The sequence below is a fragment of the Anthonomus grandis genome, chromosome 1 (genome assembly GCF_022605725.1).
Source record: "Anthonomus grandis grandis chromosome 1, icAntGran1.3, whole genome shotgun sequence".
Lineage (NCBI taxonomy): Eukaryota > Metazoa > Arthropoda > Insecta > Coleoptera > Curculionidae > Anthonomus > Anthonomus grandis.
The window spans coordinates 8,033,841-8,058,513 of NC_065546.1; the positions used below are offsets into that span (position 1 = coordinate 8,033,841).

Consider the following 24,673-nt stretch of genomic DNA (forward strand, 5'->3'; position numbering starts at 1 on the left):
TGTGGTAATTTCTGCATTAAAGTTAGTGAAATTTTGTAGGGCCGGTCATCTTGACTCTGCAAATTCATCCAGAGAAAAATTCTTTCTGTAAAGTGTGCTATATATAAATGTGCTTTGGAAAAATTAATTACAAAAGTGTGTATCAAACTAGCCAAATGGAGGAAAGAATTGTTTCTAAACTTAGCAGTTTGGACAAAAAGTTATCTTCATTTTGTGAGCGTGTCGAGAATTGTGAAGCCGCCATAAAAAAAATACGGAGTCAATGGCGGCCCTGGAAGATCTGCTTGAAAACATTGAACAAACATTAATAAAGAACAATTGTATCAGAATTTGTGGTATGGAGATTCAGGAGAAGAACAACATTCCGGTTGTCGTTTCTTCATTTATAGAAAATAGGCTAAAGATACCGTGTTCATTACATGACTTGGACTTTGCCTTTCCTATGAACAATATAAAAACCTACAATTCTAGTTCGGTTTGTATCTAACATAAAGAAGAAAAATGTTATGGCCGCAAAGAAACTTCTTAAAAACTCAGGAGTTGCAATTTTTGAAGATCTGACAAGAAGAAAGTACTCGATGCTTGTGGCTGCAAAATGAAAATATGGTAAGATACTTGGACATGGGATGGAAAAATTTTTTATTGGGACTCTGTAAGGCAGACAAAGGTTCAGGTTATTGATGATAACCATCGTCAATAATTACGTACACATATACTGTTTAACTTAATAATAAAATATCTTACTTGGAACTTGTATGGTTTGTCTGGAAACCACTGAATCTATTTTAAAGCGGTAACTTATAATATGTACTTAGGTATTTCGATTTCAGAAATGTGCGGTTTTTTTCCTAAACATTGCAATACACATTTCTCATTTTTGCGGCCCGTGAATATTCATATTTTATTTACTTGGGAATATAATAAATATTTTTGTATGGTACATGCAAAAGATTATTGCGTTATAGGTAGTAGGCATTTTAATTAATTATACGATATTGTATTATATCGCAGCATTCTATTTTTTCTTCTTGAGTTAGGTAAAATTCATATATTTTCATTATATCATCAGTTATCTTTTATGATTTATCAATTATTGATTTTTTTTTCATTATTTTTTACTCAATGTTTTTTTTCTACTACCACGTTTTAAGTAACGAACATTATATTATAATGGGGGGTATCTTGGGTAAGGTGGGGTAAAATCTTAAGCGGCAGGAACACTTATATCTTCGAAGTCTATATAGGTTTTTGAGATATGAGTAGTGTTTAGTTATTTAGTTATTTTTTTTTCATGAGCGATTTATTGTTTAAAGTGAATTTTAAGTTCTATATTTACGGGTTTTCTAGAGTTTAAAAATTTAATACTTAAATATGACTTTGATATGGTATTTCTTACAGAGACATGGCTGTCTGATTGTGATGATGTTGAGGTTTTTTCTATTCCTGGTTACCGGTTTGTTCATAAGGATAGGGTAGGTAGAGGTGGAGGTGTTGCAGTCTATTTTAAGAGCACTTATTCGCCAGAAATTGTTTCATTGCAGTTTACTGTTGCACATTTTTTAGAATATTTGATTCTTAAATTAAAAATCAGAAATAAATATTGTTTTTTTTTAAAAAACTGTTTTTGTGTCTTCTATCGACCTCGTAATTCTAATTTTAATTTATTAGTTAATGACTTTGAGAATATTTTTTCATCTATTTATCCTTTTTTTGAGCAGGTAATATGTCTGGGAGATTTTAATATTAATCTACCGAATGAAACAAACCCTTTGATATCCTTGTTTGACAATTTTAATCTAATCCAAATTATAAATCAACCTACTAGAATTAGTCAGTGTATCACTTCTAGATCCAATATTTGTAACGGATGAGTCTTTGGTCGGTGATTCGGGGGTTGTGTCGTTGGAGGGGGTATCTGATCACGCCTTGGTTTATTCTTATTTAAAAATAGAAAAGGTGTCTATTAAGCCAAAACTTATAACTTACAGAAATTTTAATAATTTTAATGCTCGTGAATTTTATAATGAACTTCAAGCAATTAACTGGCATAATATAATTTACGAGCAAAATATTGACAACAAAATTTCCTTATTTAACGAATACCTTCTTTATATCTTTAATAGGCATGCCCCCTTTAAAACAGCAAGGATTACTAAACCATGGGCCTGGCTCTCACCAAATATTAAGGTTTTTATGCGACAAAGAGACGCAGCGCTTCGAGAATTCAAGAGGTCCCGAAATGTACACGACTGGGAAAACTATAAAAGGTTGCGAAATCTTACGTTGTCTATGGTACGAAGGGAAAAAAAACTATATTTATCTAATATATGCGCTGAAAAAAATATTTAAAAAACCTGAAGGACTCTTAAATCTTTTAATGTTTGTTCAAATAATGATTTGAATATTCCGGATTATTTACTTAATCCTGAAGATATAAACTCATTTTTCAATGAATTTTTGCCGAATACGTCAGACTGTTCTTCTAAAATTAATTTTTACAATCAAAATATTTTCAACGACAATATTCAGTTTAATTTTAATTTGGCTAGTGTTTCTCAAATTAATAAAATACTAAATGGTATAAAAACAAATGCTTCGGGGGTAGATGGAATTAGTGCCAAATTACTTAAATATTGCAGTCCCTTCTTGGATGTTTACATTACACACATAGTCAGATCAGTGGAAATTATCAATAGATAAGCCACTTCCGAAAGTGAAAAATCCAACTAACTATGGTGATCTGAGAATTATTAGTATATTACCGGCTTTGTCAAAGGTTTTCGAAAGGGTTCTGTATAATCAGTTGATTGAGTACTGCGGTGTGAATAAAATTATCCCGGAGACTCAGTGTGGCTTTAGAAAGGATTTGAGTACTGATGTTGCCCTAATTGGAGTTACTGATGACATAATAACGTCAATAGATAAAAAGTTGTCTACTGCTTTGATTCTGTTAGGCTTTTCGAAAGCATTTGACACGATCAATCACGAACTTTTATTGGCAAAACTGAAATTTTATGGACTGGATGGTTCGGTAATGTTTATTAAATCATATCTTCATAACAGATTTCAAAAAATATTTTCAAATAATTATTTTTTCGAAGAAGCTAGAATTTTATCAAGCGTACCTCAAGGGTCAATCCTGGGACCATTATTATTCATAATCTACACCTCAGATATACTTAATCATTAAAGTACTGTAAACTGAGAGCTTTTGCCGATGATACCCAGGTTTATCTTCACTTCAATCATCAGGATTATTTGCATGCATCTTCTTTAATAAACCATGACCTGAATTTACTTAACCAGCTTTCTTCTTGCCATAATCTAAAACTTAACTCTCTTAAATCAAATGATATGATTTTTGGACCTAATAAAGATTTTCTTAAAAATAATTTAAATATCTTATTAAATGATGTTCTTCTTCCCAAGATGGTTCGTGCAAAAAATTTAGGCATTGTCCTGGATACTGAGTTAAGGTTTCGTGAATATGTTAAATTGTTAATTCAGTTATTTTTATCATTGAAAATTTTATATAATAGTCGTCAGGTTCTTAGTTTTCATTTAAGAAAAATGCTTTGTGAGTCTCTGGTCCTGTCCAACTTCAACTGCTGTGATTTTATTTATGGTCCTTGCTTAGACATTGCAGATAAAAATCGTATTCAGAAAATGCTTGCTCACGGCTAATATTTGGATTACGAAAATACGATCACATTTAACACACATTTAAAGAGCTTAACTGGTTGAGGATGGATAGGCGCAGAGAGTTACACTTAGGTAATTTTTTATTTAAAGTTTTATTAAACCCCTCCCTTCCCTCTAATTTACGGAATAAATTTGTTCCTCGTTTAAACGTTCACACAAGAGTGATCCGATTTCCGGAGAGGATGACACTTCCTCGTCATTCGACTGCAATGTTTCAACGTTCTTTTACGTATAATGCCATTAAACTCTACGATAACCTACCAACTGAATTGTCAACTTTAGATCAGAAGTCATTTAAATCAAACTTTAAGAAATATCTTTTACACCTTCAACCCGTAATTTAGGCCTTTAATTATTTATTTTATTTTTGTCAATTTCTTATATTTAGTTATTTAATATTTATTTAAATTATATATATATTGTTCTTTATTTGGGTATTTAATAAATTTAATAGAGTTAATCTTTATATTGGAGCTTAAGTTTATGATCGTTGAGTAGGGTTCAGTAGAGTAGCTGTCTTAGCTAGACTGCGCCCTGCTTCTCGGGTACTTAATTATAGAATGTTATTATTGTTAACTACATCTGTAAATTTTGAATAAAAGACATTTATTATTATTATTATTATTATTATTATTATTATTATATCATCAATGAAGGAAATTTTTAAGAAAATGCTTACTTTAAGCTTCTCAGACATTAATAAACTCTAAAGATTTCTTTGTATTTTTTAATAATCTACCTCTTCCAATTTTACATACAGTAGCGGCCAAATGTAGAGAAACTTTTAATTTTTTAAAAAATTAATTAATAGGTTAAATAAAAAGTTTTAATTTCATCACTAAATCATTGGGTACCTTAAGTTACTTATAATGATATAAAAATAAACACATTCTTTAACACATGACGAAAATGCCAAAATATTTTTCATTTTTTTGCGGCCATAAGTAGAGAAACTTTTTTTCCGATCATTCCTAAACAAACAGTTTTTGAATAAAGAGAATAATATTTTAGTCGTGTGTTAGTATTAGTCGAGTAAGATGCCACGAGGTATTCATTTGTCAGTTCAGTTAAAAGAACTAATTATAAAAAAATATCAAGATGGATTGAAACAAAATCAAATTGCAATTGATTTAAAGCTTAATAAAAGTGTTATATCTAAACAAATCAAGATGTACAAAGAACGTGGAGGTTCTTTAAATAAACCTAAGACCGGAAGGCCGCGAAAGACTACTCCTTCAGATGATAAAGTAATAAGAAGATGTTCCCAAAAAAATCCTTTCTTTACTGCCGTGGATATTAAGAAAGGAAACCCTTCCATTTCACTATCCATCCGTTCCATAAGAAGACGCTTAGGCGAAGGAAACCTCCAAGCCAGACGACCGGCAAAGAAACCATTCATTTCCAAGAAAAATCGGAATGCTCGTTTAAAATTTGCTAGAGAACATTCCACTTGGACTTATAACCAATGGAAAAACATACTTTGGTCCGATGAAAGTAAATTTAATTTATTTGGGTCGGATGGAATAAAGTATGTAAGGCGTCCCCCACATCAAAGATTCAATCCTAAATACACTAGGCCAACCATAAAACATGGTGGAGGTAATGTCATGGTATGGGGTTCTTTTTCTGGGCATGGACTAGGTCCGCTAATAAAAGTTGAGGGTATTATGGACAGATATCAATATTTACAGATCCTCAAGAATCATATGATACCTTACGCCGAAGAAAACCTTCCACTAATTTGGAAATTTCAACAGGATAATGATCCTAAACATACAGCTAAAATTGTTAAAGATTTTTTTGCGGAGGAACAGCTCAACGTTTTAGCCTGGCCTCCACAAAGCCCCGACTTAAATCCCATTGAAAACCTATGGGAACAATTGGAGTTAGATGTTAGGCGTAAATATCCCGAAAAATTTAAAAACAAAGAAGAACTGTTTTGCGCATTATCGCAGGCCTGGCAGGAAATACCAGAAGAAAAAATTGTAAAATTGTTGGAGTCGATGCCCAGAAGATGTGCAGAAGTTATTAAAAACAAAGGTTTTGCTACCAAATATTAGGTTTATTTTAAGTATTTGTAATATTTTGCTTAAGTTTCTCTACTTTTGACCGCTTAAAAAATAAAAAAAAAATTTTTTGTGGGTTTATAAATAATTTTCTTATACACTAGTTATTTATTTTTTATGTTGTATTTGTGTTCCACCTAAAACAATAAAATATATTTTTAAAAAGTAATCTATCAATATTTTTTTAAAAATAATCAAAAGTTTCTCTACTTTTGGCCGCTACTGTAAGTACGTTTTTCATTAGATAAGGTCCTTCGCCATCAGATATATTGTCTATGCTTCAGTGTATTCTCTTTTTTTGTCGTTTTCAATTTATATGATGGGTTGATGTCGTGATACCTTTTTATGAGCTCTTTTATTTAAGATCTAATTGATATATTTTATTTTGGCAATTGATATTGACATAGATCAATTAATAGAGGAAATTGATATGTTTTATCACTCATTTTTTTAACCTGTTTTTCTCTTGATTTTTCTGAAACTTATTTTGACCTCTCCTAGCACAATAATAACTTCATAGGGGATATTAATATTGATATTAATGCTGATTAAATAAAATGATTGAAATAAATAATCAATTGAGATGCGATCGGGTAATAAATTATCTCAAAGATTTAATTTTCAGCTAAAATTGATTATTTCACTTTCAAGTATATTTCGTGGAAACAAAAGCGTTAACAAATTTCTCTTATAATCACTTAAAAATATTTTTTTAAATACATATTTCAGCCATACAGAGAATTTGATTTAAAACAATCCTTTGGATCCAAGAAAAATACACGAAATGCAAGATTTGCATTCCTCTTAAACAACTTGTTAGCTGGAAAGGCATGATTTAAGAATAACAAAGTGTTCCTGCAGTATTCGAGTCTTTTACCAAATTAAAGTAAATGTACGTGTAGAATTGCACAAAGCCGAACGGATTTGTAAAGTACTTCATTCGTTATTCAATTTAAAGTTGCGATTGTTTCAATTTAAACTAGCTTTATAACATGATTAAGAATTATAAGTTTTATAATATTATAAAAATGCACTTTTTAAGAAAAGAATTCAGCTGAAGTATTTCAAAGAAAAAGTTTAATATGTTGGAAGCTGTAGCTCTCTTCAATAAGCGATAGAAAAGGAACAGTATAAATACCTTAGATATAGGAAAACTAAAAATAAATATGTTAACCGAGCATATGTTAAACTTTTTTTTGTGAGGATGGCTTTTCCATGGAATTTCTTCATTTTTGGATACAGAATATGTCCGAAAATCAAAAAATTGTACAATTCAAAATTGTTTTAGATAAAAATGATTTAAACATATTACAATTTCTGGTAATAAAAACAAAATATTTAACTCCATTTATCTTACGCGGTGATGGTGACTTTTATAAACCACACTAATTTCAAATTTCTATTAAAAAATTGCTCCTTAAAACTAATGATCGACAAATCAAAATTATCTCGCCACAGTAGATCTTAATATTTACTGACTACTTTATTAACCATAAGAGAAATATATTAACATTGCTGGGTAGTTCTTAAGTAGAACTTAAAAATAAATTTGTAGAAAAGATTTTGTTTTTATTTTATAGCAATATGGATTAGTCCAGGCAGTATCTTACCAGGAAATTAAGATTGTTTTAAACCTGCAATATTTCTATATTTTACTTAAAAGTGATGTGTATTTCAAATTCTTACGAATGGGTTATAGGTGGCTTGTAATTATAAACATAGATAGATTAAGCAACTTCTTCGAGTACTTCAAATATTATGTGGGGTTCAAATTTTGTAAAAATATGGGCCCCGTTAAGTAGCAGCGGCGCGAGTAGATAAAAACTACTTTTAATCCGTACTATTATAGGTACTAGGGAATTTTTAAATACTTAAAATACAAACATAATATAAAATTTAAAAAATATTAAATACTTACTTTAAATACTAAATAATTGTATTTAAAGTAATCTTAAATACATTTTACAAGTGTATTTAGTATTTTACAAGCTGACTAAGGTACTTCATCCGCAAGAATTTTAATAGGTAACAACTTTACCATTTGACAATCTGCCTGAGTAAGGTCATTTTATTCGCTTCACAAAATGGCTAACCAGATAGTAAAGTACTGAACCGTCGAATAAATATTTGATAATCTAGCCGCTGTTTATAAAACGACTATTATAGGTGTCTTATAAGAAGACGAATTTTGTAACTGGTTACGATATATACATAAGGAAAAGAAACGTTAATTGCCTGAAAAAAAAATTATAGGTATTTAAATAGCTATTGAAAAAATATTATTTTACATTTTCCAGGCGGTGCCACATATTTTGTTTTTAAACTACATGAAATTTTAAAATAGTAAGACTCAAAATTAACGTGTTTTATGATTTGGCGATGGCATCAGAAATCAAAAATATCTATTTTTGTTTGTTTATTTATTTATTACAAAAATATTATAAAATACTTGTTCCCAAATACAAAAATTAACCAAATGAAAATTTAAAGAATAAACTTTCTAATAATTTGATACGTTGCCATAAAAATAAATTATAAAACTGTCAGCAAAAATAAACAATTACAATCTACTTCTGTGATTTATATAATATCTTTTGCAATTTTCCAATTTTCGGTGTATTAAATCACGTATTTTTTTCTAATCCGCAGCCAAGCCAAGCAAAAACACAAAAATAAGCTTAAACCGGTATTTACTTCCACGATTTTCGTTCCACAGATTTTCCCGGATCGACATCGAGAGCCAACCGGAATGTCTCTACGACTACGTCGAGCTAAGATCGGTGTGGAAAAGCGGTGGCAAAAAATTGGCCGAAGAGGACTCGGTTAAGTTCTGCGGTAGCCACGTGACCCAAATGGAAAGGTTTGACTTCGTTTCCCAGACCAATGAAGCGGAAGTGAGGTTTCATTCCGATTATTCGGTGACCGGAAGTGGGTAAGATTTACTTTTCTTTTTCTTTTAAATGGACCGTGGTCCGATTTCTTAATATTACGGTTTTGATAATATCGTGATGCTTCTAACGGGATTTTTTTCACCTTCTATCTATTTTGTTTTTTTTTTAATTTTTATCGTTCTAAAAATAAATTTTTACTTAGGATTTTTCCGCAACATTTTTCCTTACTGTGGCAGAAACTATAGTATTTTTTAGACCGATCAAATCAAATATATTTGATCAAAGTTTACAACAAAAAACTGACTAGCAGCATTTAAAAAAAATATTATCAAGTTTAAATGGTAACCCTAACTCTATATTCTTCAAATATGGTTTTAAGTAATTTAAAATTAAACCCATCAAATATTATTTATAATGAAAAGACTTTATTACCGGGTGATAGGAACCGGATTGAGAAACTTTACAGCTCCTATAGAATGTTTTATGTATTAGCAAGCATTTTTTGACGTACAAGAAAGAAAATTTACTAGTGGCGTCCGTAAGGGGTTTATCGAAAATATTTTTTAAACAAAAAATTAATTACAGAATAAAATAAAACAGAACATAATATTTATAATAAGTTTTCTACAGGTCGGCCATCTGATTCAATACATAGTCCTGGTCTTTGTTGATAAGAAACAGCGAATTCTTTGAAAAATAACAACTTTATTTCGGAATCAACTGAGTCGATCAGCGCAACAGTGGCCCAAGCCCAAAAGAATGCTTTGAGAAAATTGACATTATAATTTTAGCGTTAAATTATATTTTTTTTTGGTAGAAGTTATGTAAATTAGAAAAACTTTTTACAATTTTTAATCTATGTTTAATATTTTTTATTTAATGAGCCTATAAGTAAATGATTTTAGTTTTTTTTTTGAAAAAAAATGTGGGTTAGGCCACTGTCACAGATTACTCCTCCAGAGTAGTAATTTAGTAGTAATCCAGGAGAAGTAATCTGTGCCACTGTTCCATTATTAAAATTGCGATAATGTGTTAATTAGCCTAATTTATTGGTAGTATATTATTACTAAAAAACAAAAAATAATTACAATATTTTATTAGAAAGTCATAAAATTATAGTAAACATTAAACTAAAAATACAAACAAGCCAAATGTCAAAATATTGCTAGACTTAGACGTCTTTTATTTCTTCTTCCTCTTCTCCTTCGGAAAAAATTTCTTCTGAAGTATTTTGTGATGTTTTTAAGTTTTTGTAAAAATCGTGATGAACCGGCGGTATGAAAGGAATTAACTCCAGAAGGTCTTTCTTCTTTTTAACGTCTATGTTGCGCCCTTTGGGATACAAGTAACTAAGTTCAATACTCTCCAAAGTTTGTATTGATCTTCTTTTTTCAACACTAAATGATTCGAATACTACATCTTCATTATTGGAGTACTTGTAAAATATACAAAATGGCTCTGATTTTTTATAAAGTGGCCACTGAATCTTAAGCCACTGTACTTTCGATTTAGTTGCTGATATTTTTCAATTAGTTAGATTTTGTTCCAACTTTGCTGTAGAGTAGAACTCACTGCCAGACATTTCTATTACTTTAAAGGAGAATCTTTTTCTGGATTATTCAACAACTTTCCTCCAATCATTTGGAATAAAAATGTCTCTAAAGAATTGTTTTTGTTTTTCCACCAACCCGAAATCCTGGTCACAAGGTAGAAAGGAGTGCCCACTTATAATTTATGATTAATTTCATTAACCGTGTTTAGTTCTGAGGACACAATGTAGCTGCATAAAGCTGCCATCTCAAAATTTCTGTTTTGCCCACCGCATTGATCTTGAGGACCTCTGGAAGCAACAAATTCGTCCCATGTGTACATAAACACTTCATTCGTGCCTAAATTATGGATACCGAGGCAGTATACGTCCAAAGTTGTCTCTTATAATAACAAATCCCAGTAGATATAACGGCTGTTGGTAAAGTTTTCATGAGGTCGAAAGCTATGGCAGTTACGACTTCTGGATTTGTTTTTGCAAAATCCCCATCTCTCTTCATACCATCTCTAGCAGAAGTTGCTTTCCGATGATGCAACTCTCGTTCCATTTGAATTTGTTGTTTTTCTGCATTATCTGTTGAAAACTTTATTTTGTTTTCAAATAAATCATACTTCTTGTAAGAATCTTTTATCGGGAAACAAAGGTTAAATTAAAAAAAACATTCTCTGAATATGAACATTGAGACAGGAGTCACGTTTTCGAGCTCTTTTTCTTGTTTATAAAGTTCATACATCTTTCCAAGACTTAAGTCTGGGGCTAAATACTTTCTATGTGGGTTTTTGCGTCGAGTGTAATGAGACTCATACGCAGTGAATTTTTTAATAAATTATATTACGCTTTGAACCATTATATATGGATTTTTGTTTATAGATGTTCTCTTACCCCTTCCATCTACTGGAGCAGCTAAACCCTCTTTCTTATTAGCCAACACCCGACTGATTCTGCCATCAGAAACTTGAAGGACTTTTTTAAAAAACAATTTGCAGACTTTTATTTTTTCCCCAGCATCATTACATAAAAAGTAAATACATAGAGTTTTCTCACGCCTTGAAGCTCCGGCTCTTTCAGTATAGGTTCTTAATTTAATTACAACTTCAACAAGTTCAAAAATATAGGCATATTGTAGATCAAATGTTTCAATGCTATAAAATAACGTAAAAATAGCTTGTTGGCGCTGTGAATTAATTTTTTCCCAACAGTGACTTTCACAACAATCTTGTACTTCTAGAAAAATTTTAGCTAGCACAACTCTTTTGGACCTATTAACGTATTCTTGACCAGCATTTCGTTTTTTCTTTGCAATATTACGTTTCCATTTACTTTCATTTCTTATGCGTTTTTTACCTCTACTTTGTTTTTTGGCTTCACTATCGGACCCCATAGATTCATTTCGTTGTTCAAATATTTCATTGCCCGTTTCAGATGGTACATACTCCGACTCAGAATCTTGAAATGGATCTTCATCACTATTTTCTGAACCTAAAAACAAAAAATAATATTTATTTTTTGTTTTCTAATTTTTAGAAACTATGGAGAATAATATTAAAAAACGACTCCTCTATTGAAATTATTATGAATTGTTATTGTTTCAAAAAACCATTTTGCTAGAACTTAATTGGGCAATCCAAACCACGTGACTTTTTCAGCTATTCAATATGACGGTGATGGTCAAACATTGAAATCGATCCGCATTTACTGACGAAAGTCAACACATTTTCTTATATCGCAGGTATTTTTAAATAATTTAACAATTTGTACCCTTTGTATGATAAAAATCCGCCAAAATAATACGTAAAAATTGTAATTCTCAATATTCAAAAATAATTGCAATTAAACATGTAAACAACACACTGTTTGATTATCGCAGTCACATTGAATTTTGACTTTGACAGGTTGTTGGATTGCCTAATTTGAAAATTGTTAAAACCTAATCTCAAAAATATATCCGGTTAAATCGTAACAAATAATATAACGTAAAATTTATACAAAATACTTACCGACAATAACAGATGAAGAACAAGCCATAATAACATCAAGTTACTTCTTTTTAACTTTATACTATAAAGAAAACAGTCTATTTTCACTTTTACGCTGACGCACGAGATTTTTTGTTTACAACAGAATAATAATGGGACAGTGGCCTAATCCACAGACTACAGGGTTAGGCCACTATTGCACTCAGTTATACGACTAATCAGGAAATGCAACAAGTAACTATAGTGCTGCCATCTATTATCCAAGAGAGAAAGGTGGCTTGGGCCACTGTTGCCTTAAAGATCGCGCTATATGGAACATAAATGAACATAAAACGCAAAATGTCAATTTTGTGGGTTAGGCCACTGTTGCGCTGATAGACTCAATTGCAAACCGGCCCAATTCTTTCCCCAAGCTGTTCTCGAATTTCTATAGGAACGATATAAACTTCTGATTTTAAATACCCCCAAATGCTAAAATCACAGGGATTTAAATCCGAGAACCTAGGCGGCCAAACAATCGGATCACCACCTCCTATGCAATTATTTTGATACGCCTGGGGCTGTATTTTTGAAACCATTCGAATTTTGGATGAATTTGGCCGACTTTAATCCCGGGTGCTCTTCCATAAATGAAATTAGTTCTTTCTTTTGCTCACTCGACACAAAACCGCAATATTTTTTTATTTTTTGAATTCATTAAAAAAAATAAGTCAATTCGCAAAATCCCAAGAAACGCCATGAAGAAACCTCAAAATTCCCTGATGTTTTTAAACTTAAATTTTAGGTTAGGTTAAAAAATCTTTATCGTCTTCATCCCAGTTGACAAGGCCTCCAATAGCACTGGACTTTGCTACGTTGCCACTACATTTCATGTTCGCATGCGAATGAAATTTCGAATGCTGTTCAAAAATGCACTTTTTAATTCGTGTGCGAATTTTGCTGCTCGACTTTGTTCGCATTCGAAGATTCTCGCATGGTTTCGAAAATACGCCCCCTGATTTAAATACTGTCCAACGTGTACACCGAAGTGTGTGGAACAGCCATCCAATGCACGAATTTAGATCGATATTTTAAAGCACTTTCAGCAGTTTTGGAAATATGTTTTGTAAAGAACTGTAAGATTCATTACTGTTTAAGCAGTCAGGTAGTTCGACAGGCCCTAATAAAATATTACCAATTACTCCTAGCCAAATATTAATTTTAAATCTGTGTTGATGATGGGCTTCTTTAAAAATGAATGATGACTTTCTTCAATTAAAAACTCCATTCTTAGTAAAAAGGGATTTTAAAATTTTGGAAAAAAACTGACCATCGTGTTTTTTTTATTTGCAGCTAGTAGGAGAGTTCTAGACAGGAAGAAAATCTCGTTCCAAAAACTTTTTGAATATTAAATGGATTGAAGCTTTTTTTTATCTAAAATAATCGATTTTAGTTAAAACAAACGTTTTTTACTTATTAACCCATAGGCGTATGCGCATGCGGTAAGCAATAATAGCGCATTAAGGTCCGCGCAGTGGTATCCAACATCGGACACAGGCAAACGTGCTTGTACCAGAAAGCGTGTTAGTAAATTACATAAAAATCTTCGGAAGGAGATTAAAAACATTTTTTTTGGTTAATTTTTTGGAAACATGTGTTGAGAGTAAAATTAAGAGTTCTGGTTAGTGGTAAAACTAAATTGTAATTTGAGTGTCACACCAAAGGTTCCAATTATAGGACTATGTTTCAATTTAAAAGATGTTCAAAATTCTGACCACTCGCTTCAATTAACACCTCCTTAAATGCCATAAGAGATCTGAAAAGAGTATTTAGCAGTAACTCTGCCAAATATTGATATGCTATCGCGGCGAGACGTATGTCAACTCTAGTTGGGCGACTGTATTTTGTGACGATGCGCTCGCTCACGTCACCACGAATCTCGTGTTTTCCTTTTGATTGTTTATAAACAGTTTATTATTTGCCGGTTCACGTTTGGTTTTTTTACGGTTTGAAAATAAAGAAAATACCAGTTTTAATCAATTTTCGGTCGTTTGCTTTGAGACTTTTGAGGAATGCTTAGAAGTATTCAAAAATTTTCATATTAAAGAAGGATGGTTTTCAATAAAGCGTTGTCCCATAAATTTTAAAAACACTATTGAAAATTTGACATTGTTTAAGCTAGAATATACACCTGCTCCTATAATAACATGGGCAATTGTTATAGATTCAAATTTAAAGCTAGAGTCATTTTTCTATGGCCAATCTGTTTGTGTTTCAATTTATAATTCAAAATCACCATTTAAAATAAATACTTTGAGTCAACTAGAGAGTTTCACAATGATATCATTCCCTTTGAGCTTACATAATAATACATAACCCGTCCATGCTCAAGCCTTAAAGAAGTTATTCATATATTATATCTCCTGTGTCTGTGATACATTCTGAAATGCTATATAACTTTATAAAAACAATAGTAAAAAATTTGGAAGAAATTGGTTACATAGTTTTTTGTATAGTAAGTGATAATAATGCAGTAAACAGTAAAGCAATGACCAATTTTTCACTCCTTAATCAGTTAAGTATAGTGGCCTCTTTTTTACCTTTTTGACACTGTTCGTTTACTTAAGTGTATTTTTAATAATTTGCTTAATTCCAAACGGTCAAACATTATCTTATCCCGACTTTGAGACAGGTGAAACAAAATATGCTTGTTTTTTAGTAATTAATAAACTTCATGAACTGGAAAAAGATAAACTAATAAAACATGGATATTCTCTTAATTTAAAAGCCTTGTTTCCATCTTCTATAGAAAGACAAAATGTTAAACTGGCTCTTAAAATCTTTAATCTCTTTGTTATAGAAGCACTAAAAGGTTTTGTTAACAATTTGCCCTTCTCAAAAGACACTGCTGAATTTATTAATATTAAATGAACTTTTTTGAAAATTGTTAATGTAAAAACTCCTCTTAAGGCCAAACATTTACTGGATAAATACCAAGAACCTTTAACCAAAGAGGTATTAATATCCTTTAATAATGATCCCGAAGTTTTATTTCTTACATCAAATGCAAAATTGGTTAGGTACTTGGAAGTCATCTAGATTTTCCCATACACTAAGTCGACAAACTCACACTGCTTTAAGTCATATCATTCATGGGCTTCTTAAAGTGTCCTGCTTATTTGAATTGGGAATGAATTATGTATTGCTAGGTAAATTTCACCAGCACCCGTTGGAGGGGCGTTTTGGAAAATATTGGCAATTATCTGGTGGTCATTACCATTTATCAGTACGCCAACTCTATCAGAAACAGAGAAGAGGCTAAGGATTCAATTAGTTCTGCCTCTAAGGTCTCAACATTATGGGAAGTTTAGAACAAATTGATAATGTATTAAAAAAAATATTAATAGAAGAGTGTGATACTAAAGCTATTACATTAGAATTGCCAGTAATAACATATGTGACAGGATATTGTTGCTATATACTTTTAAAAAAAAAATAGATTGTGCATGTTGTACATCAGCCTACATTGAATGACTTCACGCGCAAGCCCTAAGGCCTTTCTTCTTAAGGAGTTGGTCGTATACAAGCGCATCGGTGAGGTTTGGTGAACGTGAAGGCCATGCATTTGGTACGCCCCTGCCAATCACTCTTCCCTGATATGCCTGGTTCAGATGTTTCCTTACGGCTAACAGGTAATATGCTAGGACTCCGCCGTGTTGGTACCACATGTTTTGTCTATGATATATTTTCTAAAAATTCGGGAAGCGTTTCTTGCAGAAAGTCGTGTCAGCAAGAGATACGGGCCGAGCAGAGTATTATGAACAAATTGTACTCAAACATTCGCCATACATTTTTGTTGAAAACCACCCAGGTGTATAGCGTGGGAGTTCTCTTCAGATCAAACGTGGCTGTTTCGGCTGTTGCAAATCCCTTCGCAAGTAAAGGCGGCTTCATCCGTAAAAATCACTAAGGACCGAAATTCGACGTCGCGCCTCGCTTATTGTAAAAAACCATTGAGCGAATTTTACCCGAGGGGAGGAAACCCTACAGAAGTACGTACACTGTTTGAAAATGAACTGGATGCAGTGGTTGTTCGTGTAAAACCTCCCATACCCTAACATGGTTTATTCGCAACGAGTGCGCTACAGCTAAATAGAAGCACATCAATTTGTGCTAAGATTTCCTTATCCATGAATGATACACGAACTGTGCGTGGTCTTTCCCCCACATTAAGAGGCTTCTGTAAAGTATATGTTTCGTTGCCATAAACAATTGGAATGAATAAAACTTTATTAACAAATCTTACCCGTAATGATCCGGTCTCTCGCAATCTTGAATGCAAACGTGCAAATAGTCCTCGACTTGGTAAGCGCCGCTGCGGAAAGCGTTCTTGGTAAATCTGCAACGCACGTCTTCCATTATCATAAATAGCGCCATAAGCCAGTTGTAGGTCTGCTAATTCAGCGAATGTCAAATTCTCCATTTTAAACTTTGAAGCGGTCCCACTACAATTTAGATTAAGTTTCTTCAGACTTTCGCGTCATCCTTGACGCGGAAGTTAACACGTGGTAGTTCTTTGTCCTTTCCTCGTATCCCTTTCCCAGACCCTTTCCTACCCCCTGCCGTTCGTGGCTAAACCTATTCACGCCGGTAACCAAGCCGGACGCATCGTGGGGGAAGCGACAACGTGCAAAAGTTATAAATTTACCATTGTGAAAGTCTAATAATTAATTGATTATTGTGAAATCTTCGATTCGGAGAACATGGTACATACCCGACGGCTTTTCCTGAATCACCCGAATGAGCTAGCTAATTGCACCGATTGGATGCAGAAGCCAATAACCCAAAATAAGCCAGCAAGTAGATTAAGTTAGGTTTTACACATTGCCACGACGCAATAATAAATGAGTAGCCTCCGCAATGCGAGTGTCCGGCGCATGGCGATTGGTCTCGAACGTCAAAATTGGTAGAGCTGGGGATATGGCAATTTTAAGTTTTTCAATTTTCGCCCTGCGTAATTGTCATTCATTAATGTATATCATTTTAAAGGTTATTTCGAGTACTAATTATTATTTTTAAAATGATAGTTAATTGTAGTTCTTAACGAATAAATTCTGTAATCAACATTTTCCACTCAGAAAACAAAATATTTGAGAAAAACAAAGAATTTTGGTGAATAATGTTCATCCCAAAGAAAAAACAAGTAATTTTTTGTGCCTAATATTGCTAAAGGAACAATAACAATAGAAAAAAGAAACAGCAACCTATAAAATAGCTCCAACAATCCAAAAATGAAGTCACGCTAATTTAATAAATAAATTTTTTCAAAAAAATATAGGATTTACTTAATCCATTAAATGAAACTTTTTTATCGAAAAACATATGAATTGTGAATTATGCTTCCTTCCTATTAGTTTAAACAGTATTATCATTGCAATAAAATTTACAAAATTAAAAAAAAACAATTTAAAAAATTTGATAGAGAAATAACAAAATATATAATGGTTTTAGAAAGAAATACATAAATAAAAAAATAAATTGTCAAAAAAAATCTTTATAAAATTCTTGAAAAAAATTACTTATTTCTGATAAAAAATAAAAATTAGATCTTTCCAAAAAGGATAAAATTAATTTTTTTTTACATAAGAATTTTAATTTGAAGTATTAAAGAGTTAAATGCAAATTTGAGTAAATGTTTTATATATAGGTTAATATAAGGCATAACAGTAGAAATTTAAATAAAAAATTAGCTTTGTTTAATATTTTTTCATAATTACGATCTTTATTTTATTAACAAATTAATATACAGCACTCGATTATTAAATTTGAGTAAATATTTGTTTATCAATAAGTGCATTATATAATTATTGAAATTGACATAATAATAATAATAGAATAAATAATATTACTATTATTATTATTTATAAAGGACAGTCGAATGAAGAACGCTCCGTTTATATTTTAATTAAAATGTTCGCTCGCCCACATGAGTCATTCGACCAAATAATTAATTAATACTAGAACATTTATTTGCAAATATTTTAATATACCATGACATTTTCGAAAAATAACTAATGTTTAACATAATTAAGTGGAATAATACGTTAATACTTACCAGAAAATTTATTTCTATTTTTAGCTCAATTAAAATATTGTTAAATTAAGCGTATAAAAAATATTTTGTGCCATCTAGTCATCGTCGATATCTCATCCAAATTTTATATTTAAATAAATTCGGTTAATGTAATTCTGTTAAATAAAACGTATATCTGTTTTATAAAGTAAATCTAAAGTCGTCAATTTCCTAGGTATTTTTTACTGGTAGGTATATTTTTCTAATAAATTTGAAGCTAATATCAATCAGGTAATGTCTATTAGGATTTGTATTAAAAAAAACTCGAAAATGAAAGTCATATCAAAGCCCGATATATCATCAGAGGTTTTTTTTTTAATTTTAATAGTTTTAAAGTTTGATACTAAATGGCCATCATAACATCATTTATTGTTTTGGTTTTCGAAAAATTCTCAAAATTCGGTTCTCTATTCTTCAGTCAAAATTCTTTCTATTTTTATTGTTATGGTCTCTTTCAGAATAAGTTTTATCTTGTCTCACTTTAGTGCGCAAATCGTTGTATCAAAATACACACATGCTCAAAATCTAGGGATATTGAATTATTTTAATTACAAAGCGGTTTTAAATTTTTAAATTACATATTTTTTGAAGCCATTAAATATAAGTAGAGATACCCCAATAACAAATTAATTAGGACGTGATATCGAAACACTGATTTTAGTGAGAAAAATTGAAATTTATTTATAGTATATGCAAAACAACAAAAAAATTGTAATCAAAGTTTTACAAAAAAAATATAAAAAAAAACAATAATATGGAATGTGACCTCCTGTATGCAACATCAACAGCTGCAGATTTATTCTCTCCCATACTCTCAACAACAAATACAACAATACCCCTGCAACAATCCATTGCAGAACTCTCAGCAGTATCAGTCTTGTGGCCTTTCATACACTTCACTGCTACCCAGTGTCTCCAATCAACATCAAACGATTCCATCAAGTAACAATTCTACCAACGTAATCTCCACCTTACCTGTCTCCTGATTCTAATGACACACAATCTACGAGTAATTATAACGATTTGTCATCCCCTTCCTCACAGAATTCAGATATTGACTTTTAATTTTTTTGAAGTGAAAATATATGTATTCTTTCATTAAAATAGAATATTAACCTAAAATGTATACATTGTTTTTTATTTATTTTATAGAAACTTACCTTAATGTAACAGTCAACATTTGTTCAGGTTGGATGCAGTTTCTTCATATTTATATCTTGTTTTTGTACCTCGGGCTGCACACGTTCCAACAACTCATAAAAAGAAGTAACGGTCATACGAAAATAATTAAAAAACTTAGTTTCGTCTTCTTTCAATTGTTGAAAAAGCACAAAGAAGGCTCCTTTCAAGTAGCGGCTTTCTAGCAACGGATGAACCCAAACTCGTCTATTACGCTGTTTTTTTCGCCGATGTATTAACAAAGCGATTATAATTTTTTACGTCTATTGTCCAATCAGTGTCAAACTGAATTACCTAGCACCAAATGGTCCGGAGTTTCGCAAACTCCCGTGTGAAGAGCGCTCCAGGGCTGCCAGTGCTCCAGGCTGCCCGGCCGGGCGATCAGACGGACGCATAAATAATATCCTGACCGTGTGAAAGAGGCCTTACACGAAATAGCTTGCATCTGACTCGGATGGGATAAACCAACACCCACTCAAAGACATGAGACATTTGTAGAGGTGTTATTGGATAAACACTGAATGAAAGAATTCGGCAAAACTATTTACCATTATCTGCGGATTAGTAAGAAATCCGTCCCTATAACGCATATTTCCTGGGATATTTGATGTTCTCTTTTTAGTGTTACCGTAATTCCAGAACCGGCTGGAACCTGTTAAAATATTGGCTTCTACATTTTGAATATATGCATTATAAGCTTTTTTCAATTGCCTTTTTACTACGATGTAATATTGCAGAATTCAACTCGATATTGCTGATTATTTCAATTTTTAATTTTTTTGTACAACCTAGCTTTGTGTTTTATATTTTTAATGATATATGTGGTATACCAGCATGGATATTGGTGTTTAAATTTTTTTTTTTTAAATATTGGTGTTTTAAAAAAAATAGAAACTAACGAAACAAAAACCAAACACAATCGAAAAACTCTCTTGTCCTTTCAAAAAATGTTACTCTTGACAAATGTTTCTTCGCGGAAACACGGACCCTTAACTCATTTTCATTTTTTGCAGTTTTTCTCTTACTTGGGAGGCAGTAGACGTGTCGACATGTCCGACCCAGACCTTAACAGCCCGCGAGGGTGTCATCATGAGCCCGAACTACCCATATTTTTTGCTCGCACACCTCGACTGTTCCATCGTGATCCAAGCTCCACCCGGAAAAAGTATTTGGCTTGAGTTTACGGACATTGACCTCGGCTATAACAGCTCCGAAACGATAAATAACCGTGAAGGCAGAGACGTTACGTTCGAGATGCAACTGGGCAAAAACTCGGCCCCTTTTAAGCCCTTTTTGATAAACGGCCTTTTAACCGAGGGTAAGTTAAGTAGCACGTCTGTTTAATGACCGTATGAATTATTTAATCAGTTGACCTATTTCAAATTTATAAACTTAGTACATATGGTTAAATTTATTAAAAATATTTGAGGGGCATTTTACTATGGTTAAAATAAGTTTTTTTTTTTATTATGAGTACATTCTACACAAGTTCTAAAATATACTATCTGCGAGCTGTAGGAATCTCAAGTACGAAAAATATTGTAAATTTCGAATTATACCTTAAATGTCCTGAAACTGGGTAAAGAAGTAGTTAGTCAATTCTTGTAGTAGAGCGTGAAATGAAGTAAAGAAAAACTTTTGCCTTCCTTCACTTATATCATTACTTCAATTTTCAGGATCATTTTTATTTATTTTTCCGTAATTTATAATCTACAAAAACTGTGACGTTGTTTATTTCCAATATTTATAAGCTCATAAGGTCACCTTATTGATTCAGATTCAAAATTCTGAAAGGGCATTCAATTTCCTTTACAATAGCGCTTTGTTTTTTAAATTTGAGCTACGCATCGACAAGCAATTTCCATTGCTAAACATTTTACTGGATATTTTAGGTGTGTGAGTAAAAAATTGTTTTTAAACTATCAAAAATCAGTCAACAATCAACTTTATCTTCAGTAAATATATTGATGTGAATTTGTTATTTTTATGCTTTTCTTTCGATTCGATAAAAATGGTTTATTCTATTGTGGAGAGAGTGGAAATGATTGAATTATGCTTTATAAACAATCAACGTCCAAGACTGACGGCAACTTTGTTTAATGAGAGATGCAGTATGCAGATAAACACGTATGTACATCATGGTTACATCTTAGAGTTAAAGGCAAAATTTTGGGAAATTAGTTCGGTGGCAAATAAAAAACGAAATATTGAAAATCCAGTGAGAAATGACGCAGTAGAGGTCGATGTTCTCGGTGAAGTTAGTATTAACCCTATATAAAGTACCAGAAAACTTTCTCGTGTAACGGGAGTCTCGCGGACCACTGTCCAGAGAATTCTAAAACATAATAAATGGCACCCATATAAAATTCAACTTTCATTCGACCGCCGTTTACAGTTTTGTGAAATAATGTCCGAACTAGTTTCAAATAATCCCAACTATCTTTTAAATGTTTGCTTCTGAGACGAATGTTCATTTTTTCTCAATGGCACTGTCATTTGTCACACCACAATCCAAGGATCACCTCATCATACCATGAGGTTTGTTTAGAAGGATGCCATTGATTAGAAAACGGTTCTAATCAATTAAGGCCCTATAGACTGTAAAATTTATAGGTTGCGATGGTTTATGTCCCTTTGGACGGTTTTACACCACAGCCTGCTGACTTAGCACGAAAAATATAAAAGTGATTGAATTAAATTAAAAGTAAAAAGACTTACCTAGGGGTCAGTCAGGATCAGGATAACACAGGAGGTTTTGCGGAAGGCCGCGCGAACACTAGTCGTAAAAATGGTTTTTAACAGTAAGACAATCTAGTACCGAGTATTTTTCACCTCGATTCCCCGCGTCAGTCTTTTCGGTACTTGCGTGAACGTATTATTTGGGTATGTACCAGGTTTGTAGTAAAAGTAAAGAATAGCATATAAGGAAATATTATAGAGAGGCGAGGAAATAAGGCAAATCTCAACATTAATTATGTAAAACAAAAAAATATTAACAGCAACTTATCAAACAAGTATTAAATTAATCAATAAAGTGAAATTGAGGTGACGACAAGAACAGAACAAGTTCATACTCAACACCCTCAAAAATTAAACGTTTGGGTTGGTATTTTTGGTGATCACATAATTCGATCATTTTTCTTACCGAGACATTTAAATCGAGATACGTACTTAGACTTTTTGAAGAATGCCGTTAACCCAGCGTTGATGGAAATTATGAAAAACGACCAACGCTACCATGAAGAAAATGCGATATTTCAGCAAGACTAGGTCCTCCCCATTATGCATTGCCAGTAGGGCAATTTCTGGATGAAACGTTTCCTGGTAGATGGATTGTGAGAAGGGGTGCTATCGAATGGTCCGCAAGATCACCCGACATATCTCCTTTTGATTTCTTTTTGTGGGGACATCTGAAATCGAAAATTTATGCCACCCAACCTGAATCGTTAGAAGAATTACGGAAGATTTTTGGATCATTCATGAATGCCAATAAATAACATCCGATATTCTTCACAATGTCCGGGAACACTTTGAACAGTTACTGTACTATTGTATGGCGGACATTTTTAACATTTAATAAGATAAGGCTTAACTACTAATCAATAAAGTTAAATTAGATTTCTCTGGAACCCGCAAAATCTTTGACAAGCTGTCATACTGCGAAAATTGAAGTTAGCAGTTTCAAACTTGGCAGTTGTAACTAGAGTAAAAACTTAACCCCCACTCCTATTTAAGATTTTGAGGGTGATTGCAACCTCCGCCAAGAGGTTGAAACTATAAAAAAAAATTGTCTCCCTGAAATCAAAAATCGACGGGTCCGAGCATTTTTTAAATTTAAAAAAAAAAAGGGTCCCAAATCTTGCTGGACTGTTTTCGATGGGCCACCCTGTTTAATAAATTATGGTGGAAAGAATATCAAATAAATTATGTTAAAAAAGCGACCAGTGAATCGAATAAAACTATAATTAGTGCACTTACTTGGTCCTTGTTCAAGGCGAGGCCCCCAATTCAGTAGAGTTCCTTACAAAAGCCGTATTAATTTCAGAAGCACGTGGCATTTATACTGTAGACTACATAATTATGTCGTTGCCGCATTGTATTACAACTGGTACTACTCCTTGCTTGAATCAATAATTTTACATATCTAGTAAAAGTAAAGTGCGTCTGAGCCACTGACTTTAGGATATGCGTGCAATATAAACTCTTAAATTAAAACATTGTTATAATTTCAACCTCATTTAAATAAAAAATAAGGCGAAGACTCAACTTCCTCAGGAATCACCTCATACAGCAATTGCCAAATGACACTGACTCTCATTGGCTACAGCCAGGAGTTATAGGCCTTACCTTTTCATTGTTGTTTCAGTCACTCTTATTATCTTTGTGCATTCGTTCATTTTTCGTGCCTATTCTTAGTGGACCTTGACCTTCTAGGTTATCTTAACCAACTTCTATGCTTTCGTCTAGGTCAGCACAAAGCTTATGCTAAATATTTAGCATAAACTTTCATGATTTTAATTTTTTTACAGATTCTAGTAGGAGACAATTTTTCTTATATTTTTCAGACGATATATTAAAAACATGTAAGACTATAGACATATCACTTATCTGACTGCCTCCGAATTCCACTCATCCCATGCAACCTCTTGATGTGGCCTTTAACAGTCCACTAAAAAAGTATTGGCAAGAGATAAACTCATGAAAAAAAAACCGAAGGACGTAAAATGACGATATATTCCTCAGGTTGCTGAAGAAGCTTCTTCAGAAAATAGAAGAAAACGAAAAAGCTTCTGAAAATTTAATTGACGGATTTAAAAAAACAGGGTTGTATCCTTTTAACCCTGCAGAGCGAACACTACCCCCTGAAGCAACTAGGAAATAGAGGAAACCTCAGCTGTTATTTATAATGCTGTAATCGATATTTTGACAAAGCTGCGATATAGTTCAGAATCTACTCAACCGAAGCAGAGAAGAAGAAAAGTGGTTGTTGAGCCTGGGAAAAGCATTACAGTAGTTGATGTGACCTCTAAGAAAAATTCTGTATCTAGAACACAAAAACTAATGAAAAAATTACCACTGCCTTTATCTTCATCCCATGGTAAATCTTCAGTATCAACTTGAAAAGTTTCGAAAATGACGTCTTACAAGGAGAATATATCTCCTTATGGTCAGACACATTCTGCAGATTCATGTGATTC

At 32.2% G+C, this 24,673-nt stretch overlaps 1 protein-coding gene across 2 annotated transcripts in view; it reads left to right on the forward strand.

Moving 5' to 3' along the window:
- The window catches only part of LOC126737949 (uncharacterized), a 541,322-nt gene that overhangs the window by 466,571 nt on the left and 50,078 nt on the right, over positions 1-24,673 (forward strand). For both annotated transcript variants that reach the window (XM_050443074.1, XM_050443084.1), the window contains exons 14-15: positions 8,485-8,700; positions 20,489-20,793. In XM_050443074.1, coding sequence (XP_050299031.1) covers positions 8,485-8,700; positions 20,489-20,793 — 521 coding nt within the window. The remainder of the gene's footprint in view (positions 1-8,484; positions 8,701-20,488; positions 20,794-24,673) is intronic.